The following is a 17,248-nucleotide window of genomic DNA, read 5'->3' as shown; positions in this document are numbered from 1 at the left end:
ATGCAAACAAATACAAGCTAAAATTAGTACAGAATGTGTAAAAGAGAACTAAATTCAACAATAGGGCTGTTTTTGAGCAACTAATTTGTTATATTTGAAAAAATTGTGCTTAAATAATTTTCCAACTCCTTTAAATGGAGAGCCAGATTGTAAGAAACATTTTCCAAGTGCTCACAACACAAATCTAAGCTTCTTTGTTTGGTTTAATTGCAGAATAAAATTTTAATTATTTGTAGAATTTTGACAAATAATTATTATTTTATCAAATATATTCATTTTTTTTTTATTGTGATTAAAATGGAAATTACGTAAAACATTACTAGTGATTGCATTTGCTGAATAGTTTATTTACATACACAGACATGCGTGAATAGTAATGTAAATCATGTAACACTGATGTTAGGTAATATAATGCACGTGTGATCAAAGTATTTTACTGCTTTAATGAACAATAATTACACTGCTTATTTGCAGCAGTTGGTCATTTTAATAAACTGAACACTTTACATATATTTCAAATATCATTCAAATCTTAGCTGAATAACTTCCTTTCTGATTTCTTGAAATAAAAACCATCATAAAACGGTTTTATTAGCCTGTGGGGCTAATGAGGATTTACAGTATGGGTGCTTGTGCAACTTTTAGATCTGTTGTTATTGCATCAGTTGGAGGTGATTGAAATAATCAACCATATAAACAAATCCATATTATTAACAATGACTTTGGAAGCAAAGTAAGCTCATTACAACCACTGCCTATAGTGAAATTATATGGATTAATGAAATCACAAAGTATAAAGTGTGTTTTTATTAGAAATCATTCACTGACAGTAAATACTAATGCGAACAGTTAGGGTACAAACAAGAACACACCAAATACACGCATGTTAGTTACCTGGGGCTTATTTGAAGCATCTGTGTTGGCATTACTATCTTTCTGAGCATGCCCGTCATTGCTCGTGGTCTGTTTCACATCGGACATCCAGTGCAACAGTTTGCTAACTTTATCACCATGCTCTCTCTTCTCCTCATCAACAGATCTCTAGAATTAAGACAGGTGGGTTTTTAACAAAACGGTTTACTTTGCTGCAGAAAAGAAAAAATAAATGCTGAAAAACACTGAAAGACACATCATTTAATTACAGTAGTATAATAATCATAATCAGAGTAAAATAAAAAAAATTGATTGATCAGCTACAGTAATAAAATGTAAGATAACACCACAGCCAAATAAAACTGAAGGAGTCTTTTCTGCTGGCTGTAGAAAATCACATATCTACAGATGTTTATTTATATGCCCAAACATAATGAAATGTGGATTTGGTTCCGAAGCCGTGAATTTTTGTTGCCTCCAGTAACTTTAATCCAGTGTGGCAGTCGAAGATGCTTCTTTCGAGAGCATCTTTGAACGTGATTCTTCTCTTGGTCTTCGGACAGGTGAGGCATTTGGTGTACAAGTTCTCATCTTTGAGTAAAGCAGCGGTAACTTTGTCAATAAGGCCGCTCTGAAGCACTTCTTCAAGGGAGATCCTGTCACCAGTGTCAGGATTTATTAAACCTCCTGTCAGGAGCTGGAATTCCATACAGCGAAAACCAACATCCTTTGGAAGGAGATTTTCTTGAACGGCCTGGGAAACTGGCAAAGTTTTCCCAGTCTTAGGGTGGATAATGCCTTTAAATGCCTGCTCAAACTGTTGGAGCTGCTGATTCAATGACTCATCTACAAGACCTCTGTTAAGAGCCTCAGAGAGGGGGACTTTCTCCCCAGATGATGGGTCACAAATACCTCCAGTGCATGCCTGGGACTCCAACAGATGTAAGGCGGTGGCTCTATCAGTAAAGCCCTGTTGGAAGCCTTGAATAACAGAAAGCCTCTTCTTTTGAGTGATGTCCCAGAAACCTGCAATGGGGCTGTTTACATCTTCCACAACGACCATTCTTGAAAATATGATGTCCACAATCTCATAGATACTTAGAAGACCACTGCGATAGCTTTCAAGCTCAGATGCTTCAAGAAACCTCTGCTTCAGAGCGGACTCAAGACAAAGTTGTCGGCCACTTTTGGCATCAGTCATGATGTGACGTGGGCTTCCATTAGGGTCAACTAAGGACACTTCCAGCCATTCACTTTCCTGCTGTGACAGAAACAGATACGTCCTCTTGTCGATGTGTTTCCCCTTGAAGGCTTCGTATGTTGACATTTCAGATCCGCAGCTGCTGTTGACAACTGACACTCTATGAGGATTCGTAGGAGATGTGTTTGTCAGGTGTCTCTCACCGAATGGGAAGAGAAACACACCACCATCGACATCATACAAGCATGTCTTGAGTATTTCAGAGTAATAAGCTTTCTGTCGGGTGTCAGGGTTGTGGAAACTTTTGGGGTTATTCACTGGCTCATACAGATTCTGCAGAGTCTCTTTGTTCAAAAGCCCCTGATCTACAGCAATGCAAGCTGGCACTCTAACACCAGTCTCTGGGTTTATTAGCCCCCCTGTAGCAATCTGGACTTCGAGGATCTTCTTGCCTTTATATCTGTCTATAATCCTTTCCTCCATTGCCTGAAACACAGACAGCTTCTTGCCCTTATGGATATACCCACTAACAGCTTTCTCAGCCTCCATTAGTTTATCTTTCAAGCCTGCATCTATGATTCCCCTCTCCAGAGCCTCAGCAACTGACTGTATTTGTCCTGTGGCCAGATCTGCAAGGCTCCCTGTTGCAGCCTGAGCCTCGAGAAACTCAAGTGCATATGTCTTTGCAAGGAAACCTTTTTCAGCAGCTTCTAGGAAGGATATCTTTTTCTTAATTGAGTCCACATAAATTCCGGCTATTGTACTTGGTCTGTTAACATGCTGAGCAAAAGATGCTTCCACCTGCTCCACTGTGATGAGACCCATCTCCAACTTTTGCAAAACTTCTTCATCTAAGAATTTTAATTTGATTAAGTATTGAATGTTTGTACTCCGTTTAAGTTCCGGGAGTTTTGGGGAAGTTGTAGCACTTAGTTTTCTTTCACACTCTGCCGTGCTCTTCTCTGATGTGGTGATGGTTTCACAAACTTCTCTGATTTGGTACATTCTTGTTTTACTGGTTTTAGTTTCATTTGGCTGTTGGTTTGTTAGTCCACACAGAGCCTTGTGTGTTGTGGCAGAGACGGGCAAGTCAGATTTCATGTTGCTCTTGTTGGTCACTTGTTGCATGTCTCTTGATCGGAGAGTGGGAGTTTGATAAAGAGAGACATCTTCTTTGACTTGTTTAATTCCTTCAAGAATGTCTCGTCTTTCCACTGTTGCCATCTGTAGATGTGACATTGGAAGAACTTATAAGTTACAGAAGACTCTGATTTATTATTATAGTTACAATAGTTCCCATAAATAATAATACTTTATTACACTTAAATATACAGTATTTGCTAAGTAATTTCAAGTTATGCTGCAGAAATGCTTCAATAACTTCATTCATACCTCTTTGATTTTGTGAGTTTCTTCCTCCATGCTGCTCTTTGCACTTTTACTGAAGGATGCCACCTTCTTTGCCATGAGAGCATCTGATTGCAACAAATCAGCCTTGTTGTTTGTGATGTATTGATGACTGGTTTCTGTCACTTCTACTTCTAGTGTTGAAAGTGTTTCCTGCAGGCTTTTCACCTCTCTGACATACAACTCTATTTGTTCCCGAAGAGCTCTGGCTTCTCCTTCTTTGAGTGTCAGCTTGCGATCACTATCTGCCAGCAGCTTTTCAATCTTCGTTGTCTCAATGTTTTGTTGATTGCAAAGGCTTTGCAGTGCAGTTATTTTTGAGGTAAGTTTGAGTTTATCTGCCTCAAGTTGGGCAATTTCTGACTTTGCTTTTGACAGCTCTTGCCCGAGTTGTGCTCTTTCTTGCTGCAGACTATCCATTTTGATTTGCAGCTCAGTCTGCTGATTTGAATCCAGTGTGGTTTGATGCACTGTTTTTATCATCTTTACGTCTTGTTTGAAATACTTGTTCAGCATCTCTGCTAATTCTGCACCATGAGACTGCTGGCTTTCTTTTGTGATCTCAGATTGCAGCAGAATCAATTTTTTCTCTACTTCAGTCTGCACAAGCAACAACTGCTTCTCATAGCCCTCTTTCTGGAGTTCCAGTTTACTCTTTAATTCTTCCAGCATCTTCTTGCACTTCTCCAGTTGTTCCTCTTTCTGCTGGGAACTAAGCTTTAGAGCAGAGTTTTCTTTTTGCTTTAACTCTGTGTCTGTTTGAGCACGTTGCAGCTTATCTTTCAGCAATCTGATTTCAGATCCCAATGCGATGGTTTTCTCCAGAGCTTCAGATTTTTCCCTCTTCAGAATTGTATTCTCATGTTGTAGATTTGATCGGGATTTCTCAGAACTAGACATCACTTCTTTGATGGTGAGATTATTTCTCTGTAGCTCATTCTCTAGCTGTATGACTTTATATTCTTTTGATTTTCTTTCTTTGGTCTCTTGTGTCAGTTCATCTTTGGCTCTTTGTAGAGATGAGCTGAGCTCTGAAAGTTTAACATTCAAGCTCTCTACTTTTCTTTCTGCTGCTGTTGTGTCGTTTTGAATGATGGTCATTTCTGTGCTGCTAGTTGACCCTTTAAAACTGTGCTTATGCTTGAAAAGCTCATCTTCTAATGCTTTGACTTTACTGAGATGCTTCTGACATTCACTGGATTCTTTTTGCAGCTCTGCATTTTTTTTCTTCAGCATCTCATTCAATTCGTTGATTTCAGCTTTTTGCATTCGGACCTGTTGAGTTGCTAAATTCTTCTCATTAAACAACGACTTAAGCTCTGATTTCAAAGTTATTATTTCTTGCTCATAACTTGCTATGTTTGAATTGAGAGCGCTGATTTTCTGCTGCAGGTCTGTCATTTTCTTTGTCTCTTCACTGTAATCTTGCAGTTTCATTTGAAGCTCGTGGGTCGTCTGGGATTTCTTGTTCAGTTCTTCTTCGATAATTCTGACCTGTGATTTTGTGCCATCCACCTGAGACTTGAAGATTTTAATTTGCTGATCTTTGCTCTCAATTTCTATCGTCACTTGATCGAGTTTAGCTCGTACGTTCTTCAAATTCTGCTCCATATCTAAATTGATCTTTTTTAGATCATCTACTTTTCTCTGCAACTGAGATGCAACAAGTTCACTTTTTTGGAGTTCTGCCTCGAGGTTTTTGCATGTGAGCTGCAGAGTCCGCTCAGATCTTTTCATTACAAGGTTTTCCTCTTTAGATGTTTGAAGCTGTTCTTTCCAACTCTCTACATCTCTCTTTAAAGACTTAATCTTTTGTTCAGAAAGCGATCTTTCTTTCTCCAGTGACTCAATTTGAATCTGAAGACCTCTAACGTCGCCATCAGATGAGACATTTATTCTGGTCAGCTCATTGCATTTAAACTTCAGCTGACCTATTACTGCCTGTTTGGAAGCCACCTCTTCCTCCAAGTTGTTAATCTTGTAGCTGTTTTCCTGCTCAATTGATGTTTTCTTTTGCAGCTCCCCTTGGGTGATCTTCAGCTGCTCTTTAAGGCCTTCAACTTCAGTGCTCTGAAAAAAAGCACTTTGTTCCAATGATGACTTTGCTCTTTGGAGGGATCTGATTTCTTCCTGAAGATCACTGATGGATTTCTTCATGTTAACACTTTCCTGCTGGAGATCCTCTGATTTCAGCCTCATGTTGCTCCTTTCATTCTCCATGTCCATCTGGAGTTTCTTCAGTCTGTTATTGCTGTCATCCAGCAGCTTTTTATAGCTTTGAGCTTTCTCCTCAGCCATTTCTGCTTTTTTCTGGACCAGGTCTAGTTCCTCCAGTTTCTGCTGCAGGACATCGTGCATTATAACTGCAGATGACTGGAGCTGAGTGTCATCTGCTGACTCGCTGTCAAACTCTAAAGACTGCAGATCCAGACCATTGTTTTTAGCCTGGACTTGGCTCCGCAGCTCCTCCTCAACCACAAGGTCAGCTTCCTGGCTGTGTGTTTTTCTCTGCAGTTTGGGGCTTTGTGAATTTACACTTTTGCCATCATTCTCTTTCTTTAAGAGGTCCTCGAGTTTCTTCTGGGTTAGAGACCATGTAGCTTCTGACTGTTCAATCATGAGTTTTGTGTGTTTTAATTCCTGTTCATTGGCAACTTTGTCTTTTATAGCTATTTCTAATTTGGTACGGTATTGATTAATGTCATGCTCAAGGTGGGACTTCTGAAAGTTTAGATCATCAATAGTTTTCTTCTGTGTTTCTAACTGTCCTTCCAACTTTTCCACCTGTTCTTGTCTTTCAGTGAGCAAAGCATCTTGCTCCCGGACTCGCTGCTCAAGTTGTCTAATCTCTACTTCCATTTGGGCTTTTTGGAGCTCCATGCTCTCTGTCCTTTTCCCACTCTCTGCTCTTTCAATAGCATTTCTGCTCTACAATGCAAAAAAAACAAGTCATCCACTGATTCACATTCAGTTAAAAAGAGTAAAATTGGTTTTTAAAGCAATCTCTCCTAGAGTTTTTAATTTAAACACTTTGATAAAAGTTAATAGTAATATGGAATGATGAAATTAATGCAAATGATAAGGATCATATAGCAATATGCATGATTAATTTTAAATTAACTTAATAACACACTTTTTATGGTGTTAAACCTAAAAGTATGGAAAACTGTTTTGATCACTTGCCAATGATCACTATGATGCAAACTCCTGGAGAGATTCATCTTGTTTACTTGCTTTCTTTTTCACATAGATAACACCAAACGAAATGAGCTGTCTGCACCCAGTCCATACCCATCACCAGCAAAGAATAAGTGTACATGCAGATGTGCACAACATTTCTGCAATTGCTTTGCTTCTTTTGCTCAATGAAGCAAATTCTCTTCTTCCCTCATGAGCCACTGAATCAAGAAGTCAAGGTGGGAAAGGAGCAAAATACCAATAAATACCAGAAAAGCTTGTTGATGCAACAGACAGGACCTAAAAATCATGCAAATATTTGAAGTTATTTGCATCATAACTTTTGGAGACTAAACTCACCAAAAGCTACATTTACCACTGTAAATGTAGAAAGTCAGGGGGAAATTTTAAGATTCAAAATCAATTCTCATAAACAGCTCACCTCCTCTTCTTCAGTTCTCTTCAGTGTTTCACTCGCAAACTTCACATATTGCGTCATGAGAGTCACCAGAGCAGTGTAGCGGGTTCGGAGATCCATAAACTGTAACACATAAAGCAAACAAAGCCGAGTGTGTCACTGAGCAAGGTGCATTAAAATGGAGTTCATTTCCTCAGCTGAAAAAGGTAGAACGTAGTTTCACCTCCTGTTGAATGGCATCAGAAGAGCTCTGCATCTTTCGTTTCTTAAGCGGTGATTTGTGCTGGGAGTCCACCATTGCTCTGAATGTCATCAGCTGAAGTTCATAATCCTAAAAGATGTCATTATAATAAATTGTCAGAAAAAGAAGTTTAATTAAAAAATTGTATCTGGGCTGATTTGAATCAGAGCTTATTTTGAACTGATTATCTGACATGTAATATCATGATTTAAAAGAAACAGCTGGGATGTCTGATTATCTACATACAAAAACATTTTAAGTTGAAACAGTTTTAAAATGAAGTTAAAGTAAATTACCTTGATGGCAGATGAGTACTGCTCTGAGTACTTTTGACACTCATCAATCCTGTTCTGTGTTTGTTCCATTTCAGCAACAAGAACCTGAAAACATATATTATTAATACATATTTGTACATACGTTGTTTCATGTTTTTTTATTTTTTATGTATGAGTTCAGTAATGTCTTACTTTCTGTTTGTTTAGCAGCTCAGCAAGTGCTTTGCTGTCTTCAGGTTTGTTTTCTTGGGCCTTAAGCTGCACGGTTTCCAGCTCTCGAACCCATTCATCAAGACTACTGTAGGAGTCTCTGTAGTGTTTCAGAGATTTGCTGATACCATCCAGGTCCCGAAGCCTGAAAGCAAAAGAGAAATCTTAATCACCAATAGATTGAGTTATATATAGCTCCTGTGGTTGATTTAATGTCTAAAAAACCCAACAAATAAAAATTTCATTGACCTGCTATCAATCTGTGAGTGAATGTTCTGCCATCTCTCACTCAGCTGATCTGCCTTCTCCTTGTGCCAGTCGAGATCAAAGTCTCGCTCATTGTGGGCCTTCAGCATGCGATCACTGATGGCGCGGGCTTTCTGCAGCTCATCCTCCATGTCATGGAACACCTCCTGCCTTTCATCGATCTCTGTCCGCCATTGCTATAAAGAGAGCAAGGGATGATTACACACTGAACAAAAAACAGTGAAAATCCTGGCTACATATTTAATCTAAATAGTGAGCTACCTTAAGTGTGGAAACGACACTTTCAATGGATTTGATGTCAGAGTTCATGGCATCTTCCTCATAGAGTTTGGACTCATAAGCCTTCACAAGAGCCTCAGCGCTCTGACTGTGCTTCACCACTAAACTCACTGTTTTTAGTCTGTGAAAAAATATTAAAAACTATCTCAATTCCATTACTTTTCAATGACAAATATCTGTCTGCATTACATTGAGACAATAACAGAAGAGCCTTACTTGTCCATATAAATGGAAGACATAGAAAACACTTGGCTCATGCTCTGGATAAGAACTGAGAGTTCAGAGGAGAGCATTTGCACAGATGGAGAACTTGCAGCCTGCCTGAGGAACAGCTCACACTTCTCCTTCATGATGTTCAGATCCTCCTTCAGCTTTTCCAGCTCAGCTGTCTTCTCCTAAAAATGGGGGAAATTATGGTCAAAATGACAACAACAGTTTATTTCCTGAACACATAAAACAATTAAATACTGGGCTGTGTACCTCATGCTCAGCAATGCGCTGCAGACTGTGTTCCAGGTCATCTCTCTCCAGTGGTGCACGGATTTGCCTGATCAGATGTTCCTCATGGGCCTCAAGATGCATACGGAAGTTTCGTATTTCTGAGATATAATGATTGTACACCGACTCCTCGTGTTCTTCTGTTCACCAGGAGAAAATAAGATAAAATGTCAAATAAAGACCTTTTTTTTTTTAAAAAAAAAAAAACATATCTGATTGTTTTTATTATAAATCACATTGGTGTTTTAGGCAGCACATGATAAACAAAACAGAAAACTTAAATCCACATAGAGGTAATGTGAGAGGTATACCACTAGGTGGCGCCATTAACGCACTTAAACATCAAGTAAGATTTGATGCAGAAACACTAATGTTGGTATATTCCTTAATTTGGAAAATAATAATGAATGAGCGCTTGCTTTAGAAAAAGGAAGGGAATAATATAAACAACATATAATTTAAATGAAACTAATGTATGCAACAGCAAACCACACAAATATTTAATTTTGTCCTTTAGATTTTCAATTTAAAAACCCATAACTGTACATTGACATACCAGCACTAGTTTAAAATTTGCAGCTAAGCCAACCACGTCATTAGAAACTGCGCTTTATTTAGTTTAAAAAGGTATAATTCCATAAGGTATTAACCTAAAGCTTAAAAGGCTTAAAGAGCCATGTGTTTCCTTTACTTTAACCCAAGCAGTTCCTTGCAGTTAAGGAGGGGAGGAGGAATTTGAGCCTTGCCTCTCTCTGCAGATCTGAGCAGCTCCTGGTAGTACTCCTTGCAAGCTGCCACGTCTCTCTCAAGCTGTGCACAGTCTGCCATTGTGAACACCTCCGACTCCTCGCTGTCTTCCAGGAACTCATCAAAGTGGGACTGCAGGTTACTCAAGACCTGCTGATGCTCACCTGGCAACATTGTCTTTATCTTGAGTGTAAGAGAAATAAAAGTGGAAGTAAGATAAATTTGTTCTAAGCATTCTTTGACAATGATCATAACAGCTGCTCCTTATTATCACTGATGATCATCAGTGGGTGACCTATTACTCTTTAAAGTGGAATGAAAATAAATAAACATACTGAGGCAACATTCCAGTTGCGGATGGCACGTATATCAGCCATAAGATAGTGCCAAGACACTACACTCTTCATGTTGATGTGGGAGTGATGCCACAGCGCCAGGACATTCTGGTACAGCTGCTCAGTTCTGCATGAAATGTTATTCGTATTAATAAAGTAGTGCTTAAAGAGATATTTTAACAAGTTTTGATAGGGGAAACTCAAGAAACAAAGTGAATCCTCAAATCAAAGCATCTCACCTTGTAGCCATGTCAATGGCCTCTTTGTTGGGTGGAGGCACAGTAAAGCAAACAGAGGGCACCATGGCTTCATTCCCTGCAGGGTTGATGACTTTCCACTTGGCTCGGTGAGAGTTGTTGGCCAACACACACTCATCATCTTTATAAATGGTAATCTGAAAAAGTAGTTATATAGAAACAGTACTGACATACTATAATAAACTTTAAAGTAATCCAAGAATAAATGTAAAGTAATATCAGACACATGATAATACCTCAATCTGACGATAATCACAGATTGCTTTTACAGGGATCGATGATCTCAAGGGACTTTCAGGGTTCCTGGGTTTGAGTTGCACAATGTTTTTGGCCCTGCCAACTAAACCAGCAACAGTGCTGCGGTACTGAAGAAGCTGCTCCTTTTCATCCTGAGGACACACCCCCCAAAAATATATTTTATCTTTTTTATTTCCTTAGTAACTACTTCCATAAATGCACATGCTTCTTATTTTTCTCTCTGTTTACCATAGACTCCTGAATGAGATCGTCCAGTCTGTGTAGGCTGCTGGATCGGTCGCAGCTGTATTTTCTTTGAATTGAGTCTTGCAGGCTCTTAAGGTAGTCCATAGACTCTTTGGCGTCACTGAAAAACTGCATAGTGTGAAGAAAGTGTGAAATTAATACAACAAATGCATTTCGCACCATCTATTGACACAGTCACAGGCAGCAACTGACCTCTAGGTAAACAGCGTTCTCCTTCAGATGCTGCTCTACACATGAGCAGAGCTGTAGAATCCAACTCCACTGTGTCTGCATTGCAGCTTTGTATGCCTGGAAGAGAAACCATACAGTTTTCACACAGGGCTACCACCTACTTAAACCTGATTACCCTACTGGCCACCCCATACAAATAATAGAAAAGTCCTTCAGATGAAGCTCTAGTTGTACTCAGGACTAGAGCTTCATCTAGAAACTGTTGGTTCATTATAAAATCAATCAGACTTTATCTGTAGAGCATTTTCATACTCTGCCTATGGCACAAATTGTTGCATAGCCTAAAAATAATTTATTTAATTTATTACTCTTAAAACCTTCATCAAAAGTTCAGAAAGTTTAAAATTATAAACCACTCCTGATCTCATTTGATCATCTGAGAAAAAAAAAATACAGTAAAAGTATGTCATTTTCTGTACCACCCCAGTGAGAGTGCATCTCTGCTTGGCCTCTGCTATAAGTTTTTATCACTCCACCAGTGGGTGTGATAGGTGGAAAATTACAAGCTGACCTCACAGTGTTTTATTCATTGTGGGAGTTGAAGAGGGTGGGGACGCTCTTTCCAAAATATAGAAACTGTAATGCTGACCGCAAAGTAGAGCATAAAGAAAATGCATACGAGGCTTACTTCAATAGTCGACCTGGCTGGGTGGTTCTTGAGCATGAGTCGGTCTGCTTTGTCCTGCACAGACTTGACGGTTTCCTCCTTTTCATCCAGCTCCCTCATCAGGTCCTGTGTAAACACATGAAGCTAAGTATTACTGTTATTAAGCTGTGGCACAGGACCAGTCACTCCATCATCTCACAAGCTCATATCCTGTCTCACAGAACAAAGTATGAAGTTAATCATTCAAAGCAGCTTTCATACACAAATCACCTCACTGAGGTTATTCTTGTGTAAATAAATAAAGCTGCATCAAACCCAAAACCATGCAAAATAAAGAATCTACAAGACATAGAAAAACTCCTGACTTACTGCATGGTAGTCTCTTTTCTTGGAGATGCTGCTGTTGCGATCACTCCAGTCAAAAGCAACCTCCTCTTCCTCCTTTTCATTCAGCCAGATGAGCTCTTGCGTTGCCTGTGACACAAAGTCATGCAGGTTTTCCAGTTGGCTCTGCCGCTCCCTTGAACAACTCTGAAAGAAACAGGCGTTCATACAGTCAGACTGCAACAAGCATAATCTTTAGATTAAAATAGTTAAGCTCAAAAACATACCAACAGCCTTTCATACTGATTTTCTAGCTTGTTGAGTTTGTCTGAATAATTCAGCTTCAAAGGTATGGTCATCTGAATCTGAGAAAAGAAAAACAGGATTATTATTTATTCATTTTGTTGTTTTTTTTTGTTTTTGTTTGTTTGTATTAGTTCAAATCAATTAAGCATTTCGAGTCAGGGCACTCAACTCAAACCTTGGTTAGGCTATAGTTAGGATAGACAAAGTACAGAAGAAAGTCAAATAAACTTTAAAACAGACTTACTTCACTCAGTTTGGCATCTTTAAGACTCATCTGAAATTCTTCAATGGCTCTATGTATACTTTTGTGGTTCTCCAAATGTATTTCCACACTTGGCAAATCAGATCCCCACTCTGAACGCTCTAGCTGCAACTTTAAACAGAAGAAAGAAAGAAAAAAATCAGTGTTTCATAATCTATTACTGAATTAACAGTTCATTATAAATAAGCAGATGCAGACCAACTACCTGCATCTCTTCCACCCAGTTTAGGAGGTCCTGCACATATTTCATGTTGACCTCCTCCTCTGTCATGTTGGGGTCAGCCAGTGAGGACTTTTGCAGCGGCTTACGAATCTGCATGTGTTTCAAATGCATGAGGCTTCCTGGATCCATGTTTCCACTACTCCCCACATAGACAGGCTGCAGACTGGGGGTCGAGGCTGTGGGCATGGATGGGGTCAGGCACGGTGTGAGGCTAGAGGTGAACGTGGACCCAGGGGTACCTAACCCCCCTGAGGTGAGTGCAGGAGTAATGGCTGGTGTCAGGCTTGTGTTAATGTTCTGGGAGAAGCCAGAGTTCAGGCTCTGTGTGATGCCTGAGATCATCATTTTGGTTTGCTCTGTTGTCAGGGTGCGACCTTTGCTGTACACAGAGGAGCACTCAGCTCTCAGGGCCAAAAGGTCATCCCGGAGTTTTGTTACCCTGTAACGAGAGTGGCAAAAAAATAAGATGCTTTAAAGTGAGAGAAAAGTCTGTTTGATTTCTGTATGAGGATATAATTTGTACCTTTGAACAAGCTGATCTGCAAAGGGAAATTTCCCATCCAGAAGAATTTGGATGTCAACCACTTGTTGTCTGAGGATATTCTCACACTCCAAAAGGTAGCCAGCAATCTCAGCTTCATTGAGGAACTGAATACCAGACTCCAAACGTTTTGCATCCTTCAAAGACAAAAAAAATAGACTAAAAACTCAAGAAAAAATTACGTTCAGTGCCATTTTGTCATAGCTTTTATAATGTCAAACTGAGCTTGCATAAAACTTACAGATTGAAGGGCTACTCCTGCCAGTGCCAGCTTGTCCTCACCATTAACACAGTCCCGCTGGACCCTGTTGGCAATCTGCTGCAACATCTCAAGTCTACGACAGAAAAAAAAAAAAGGAAAGAGGTTAGAGTGTTTTTGTTTGCTATGACTTTAAGATAATAATAATAATAATAATAATAATAATAATAATAATAATAATAATAATAAAGGCAAAGCACACAAACTGTAACCTCACCTGGATCCATAGGCAATGTTATTATTGAGAAAGACAGAGCTGTTGATCTGTAAAGGCTCAGTAAGAATGCTGTCACTGGAGCCAAAGCTGGTGTTAAAGCTGCTGTTGCTAACAGTCGAGGTCCTGCTCAAATATGCCATCTTACTTTACCTGGCGAACAACTATTGCAATCCCTAACTAACCCATTGGATGCATTCATAGACCCAAATGGTGTAAAAGCTCCCAACTTTCTCATATTTATAGTGTCACAGCCATGTGAGGGGTGTGTAAGAAAATCCCACCCTGAAATACTATTCCTTCCTTAGGGAATGAAAATTAAATAACAGGTTGAGACAGAGCACCTTTACAAGAAGTGAGAATGTAAAAAGCACAGCCAAAGAGCTCTAATTGTTGTTTCTGCCTGTAGTCACCACACCCGGTGGAGATGCAGTAAAATGTTGTAGGCAAGAAAATGGATGTCTATCATGGTTAAAAACTATTTATGCCAACAGATGAGTCTCCATAGAAATAAAGTCTATATTACTACAAACATTGAATACACAGTTTGAAACCAAGCTCATCGCCGGAGAGCAGTATTTATCAACAAAATATAACCAGCTTTTTGTTAATTTCACTAAAAACTAGATAAACATTACTTAGGTTTTGCTTATTTGTTGCCAGCTTTGCTTATCATCCCATAACCTGTTGAAGCAGAACATAACTCCACCTTATCATATACAAGCTGTCTCAGTAAAGCAGATGCAGAAATCCTGTGCATGACTGTTTATAAATACAGCTGTACAGCTGAAACAGATCATAGGATGCAGTAGTTTGATAAGTAAGGGAGTTTTCAGCACACACTCTGACATACAGCACTGACCCCTCAGTATCTGGTTTCAGTAAAGACATTAGCAGGCTTGCAACATGATACTGGAGCACTTAGCCAGCACCAACAACCTCAGAGAATATCATGCTGACTCATGTAGTGTTCACACCTTAAGCTCTTTTCTTTTCACTGAGAAAAATGGTCCTTTCAGAAAGATTCTGCATGGTTTCTATCGCTGTGTGTGGTTTCAAACGGCCACATTTGGTCATGTTAAGACCACCTACAGCAGCCTATGTCTCTGAACTGTAATGTTTGACTTTTAAATAAGCTATGAAGTTCAACTTAGTTTACAGACTTTGAGGGGTAGATTTTTAATAAACGACGACGGGTCAGGTCAGAAAAAGTGGCAAAGCCTCCACATACCTCTCCACCTCTGGCCGCAGGCTCTTCTCTCTTTCAAGCATAGCAACAATTAATTTACCCCATTCCTTCTCCACATCATTCGGATGATGACCTGAGGGTAACTGAATACGTCCAAACTCGATCCACATCTGTCAGATACAACACACACACACACTTGTTTCATAATGATGAGTGAGACTACATGTAGGAAGTAAAATGGTTTTCTGCTTTGCATACCTCAAGCATTTTGTAGAGATTTTTTATTTTTGTTTTCTCATTTTCTTTCAGTGGGATATCATGTTCTTTAAACTGTAGATATTGTGTATAAAGTGCCTGTAAAATAAAGCAAAAATTTAAATGAAAATATATATTTTTCTACATATTTTCAGAATACAAGGAACATTAATCTGTATAATGAAGTGCCTTTACTGTTACGATATCAACACCTTACAGCAAATGGATGGTGCTGCTCATCCATCAGTTACACTTTAAAATTCAGTTTCAACAAAGAGGCATTACACTCAGACTATTTGAAAAAAAAGTCATTATCCATTATCCACATATTGTATGGATATTGAAATCTTTAGAATGGCACAACTGGAGCAAAAATCAACCAACATGGAATAAAAGCTACATGATAAAAGTTTATTTCTTGTCATGTTGTACCTTAAGTTCTGCAGGATTGTTGGGGAAAGATCTATCTGACATCATGGCCACGTTGTGTTTGATCCACTGGCTGAGGTATTTTATCATGTTCTGGTACTCCACCCATTTTATATCAACATCCTGTTGAGAGCCAGCAGAAATAAAACACCTGTCAGCACTTTCATCTGGACTGAATGAAATCATTTGTGTACAAGTGCCATTAACTTACATTAGGATTTATTCCTTCAACACCATCAGGTACTTTGGGGAAGGCATCGTACAGTGTTGAGACGTATGTGATGACAGATTTTTCATCAGGAGACTGAACATCAACATCTGATGAGGAAAATAAAAAAAGAGGTCACAAGGGCAATACTAAAGTGAGCTATACTCTGAGGAATTGCTCCGCAAGCCAAATTCCAAGCTTCAATACACATGATTTATAGCAAGAAGATGTGCAAGCCTTCACAGTGTTTTCAGAACCAAATCGCACAGGACACAGTGTACAGATCTCACCCTCGGGGTCCAGCAGTCTGGCCACCCCTAAATGTTCTGCTACACAAAATGCTTGCTCCAGATTTGAGCGGTTGGTCTGTGCCGAAACACGACTCATGTCAATCAGATCTGGTCTGCAACACAAATTAATGAGAAAAAAAAAATAGATGAGTAGGGTGTGTGTACAGTATAAAATTATTCCATTCAGGAAATCCTGATAAGTCACAACAATATACAAACAAGGTGTGGTGTAGGTTAATAAAAAAAAATTTGATTCAAGACCAAAACAATTTTTTATAAAAGAAATAAAAATAAAAAGTAAACACACAAGGATTTGCAAAACACCCTGATTTCCTACAGTATGTGTCATATAGTACCTGTATTTATGAATGACGGCATTAAACAGCCTCCCATCCCTCCAGGAAGTGGTAAAGTTCTCACATCGAACACCCACATAGCCATCTGTTATCTGCTTGGACCAGAGCAGTAGTCTCTCCTTGGCTGTCATGTCCTCAGACTCCCCTGTTACATGGATCTCAGAAATCTACCACAGAGAAAGCAAAAAATTCTTCAAGTCTTACCCTTAAACCCATCTGATGGTCCGCTCTGTGCCATTCCAGTCCAATTTTTTACTGATTTCTAATAGAAGCCAGAGCAGTAGCAATAAGATCTGTGACAAAAATGACTATTCTGTTAATGCAGTTATATGCTTGGTTAGAATCCGCACCCTTGAATTTTGGTTACATAATTCAGAATATCTTCATGGATACACACACATTAACCATATTATATATAACAAAAATAATACTTTGATAAAAATGCTCAAAGTTGCTGAACAAAATCCAGACGTGTCAACAAAGCTGTTGCAGAAGAAGCAAAGCAGTCCCACAGTATTAATGGGACCACCACCATGTTTTACTGTAGGTGAGCATATTCTTGTCCTAATAGACTTCATTGAGGGGTGGCCAATGTCGGTCCTCGAGAGCCAAAATCCAGCAGGTTTTCCAAGTTTCCCTGCTCCAGCACACCCGACTCAAATGAAATGGATCCAACAGCCTATAAGGATCTGCACAATGACTCATTAGTTTAAATCAGGTGTGTTGGAGCAGGGAAACATGGAAAACCTGCAGGATTGTGGCTCTCGAGGACCTACTTTGGCCTAGTCACATAAAAAGAAACCTAAAAACACTATCCACATAAATGCAAGAGACCTTCTGGTTTATTTCTGAACATTTTCTTAGA

At 39.1% G+C, this 17,248-nt stretch overlaps 1 protein-coding gene across 1 annotated transcript in view; it reads right to left on the bottom strand.

Moving 5' to 3' along the window:
- dst (dystonin) overlaps positions 1-17,248 on the bottom strand; it is a 102,078-nt gene that overhangs the window by 46,704 nt on the left and 38,126 nt on the right. The window contains exons 9-36 of the mRNA XM_042010765.1: positions 16,384-16,550; positions 16,028-16,140; positions 15,741-15,847; positions 15,533-15,652; positions 15,104-15,199; positions 14,888-15,015; positions 13,425-13,518; positions 13,166-13,320; positions 12,625-13,081; positions 12,402-12,530; positions 12,139-12,216; positions 11,897-12,058; positions 11,549-11,653; positions 10,882-10,977; positions 10,672-10,797; positions 10,422-10,574; positions 10,168-10,322; positions 9,929-10,055; positions 9,593-9,776; positions 8,829-8,986; positions 8,565-8,743; positions 8,331-8,469; positions 8,052-8,245; positions 7,785-7,947; positions 7,614-7,697; positions 7,300-7,407; positions 7,101-7,199; positions 895-1,041 (exon numbers count right to left, since the gene is read on the bottom strand). Coding sequence (XP_041866699.1) covers positions 895-1,041; positions 7,101-7,199; positions 7,300-7,407; positions 7,614-7,697; positions 7,785-7,947; positions 8,052-8,245; positions 8,331-8,469; positions 8,565-8,743; positions 8,829-8,986; positions 9,593-9,776; positions 9,929-10,055; positions 10,168-10,322; positions 10,422-10,574; positions 10,672-10,797; positions 10,882-10,977; positions 11,549-11,653; positions 11,897-12,058; positions 12,139-12,216; positions 12,402-12,530; positions 12,625-13,081; positions 13,166-13,320; positions 13,425-13,518; positions 14,888-15,015; positions 15,104-15,199; positions 15,533-15,652; positions 15,741-15,847; positions 16,028-16,140; positions 16,384-16,550 — 4,023 coding nt within the window. The remainder of the gene's footprint in view (positions 1-894; positions 1,042-7,100; positions 7,200-7,299; positions 7,408-7,613; positions 7,698-7,784; positions 7,948-8,051; positions 8,246-8,330; positions 8,470-8,564; positions 8,744-8,828; positions 8,987-9,592; positions 9,777-9,928; positions 10,056-10,167; positions 10,323-10,421; positions 10,575-10,671; positions 10,798-10,881; positions 10,978-11,548; positions 11,654-11,896; positions 12,059-12,138; positions 12,217-12,401; positions 12,531-12,624; positions 13,082-13,165; positions 13,321-13,424; positions 13,519-14,887; positions 15,016-15,103; positions 15,200-15,532; positions 15,653-15,740; positions 15,848-16,027; positions 16,141-16,383; positions 16,551-17,248) is intronic.

Source organism: Melanotaenia boesemani, chromosome 16, assembly GCF_017639745.1.
Source record: "Melanotaenia boesemani isolate fMelBoe1 chromosome 16, fMelBoe1.pri, whole genome shotgun sequence".
NCBI classification, from domain to species: Eukaryota; Metazoa; Chordata; class Actinopteri; order Atheriniformes; family Melanotaeniidae; genus Melanotaenia; species Melanotaenia boesemani.
Note: the sequence above shows the minus strand (reverse complement) of the source record. Positions and strands in the feature narration are given on the sequence as shown.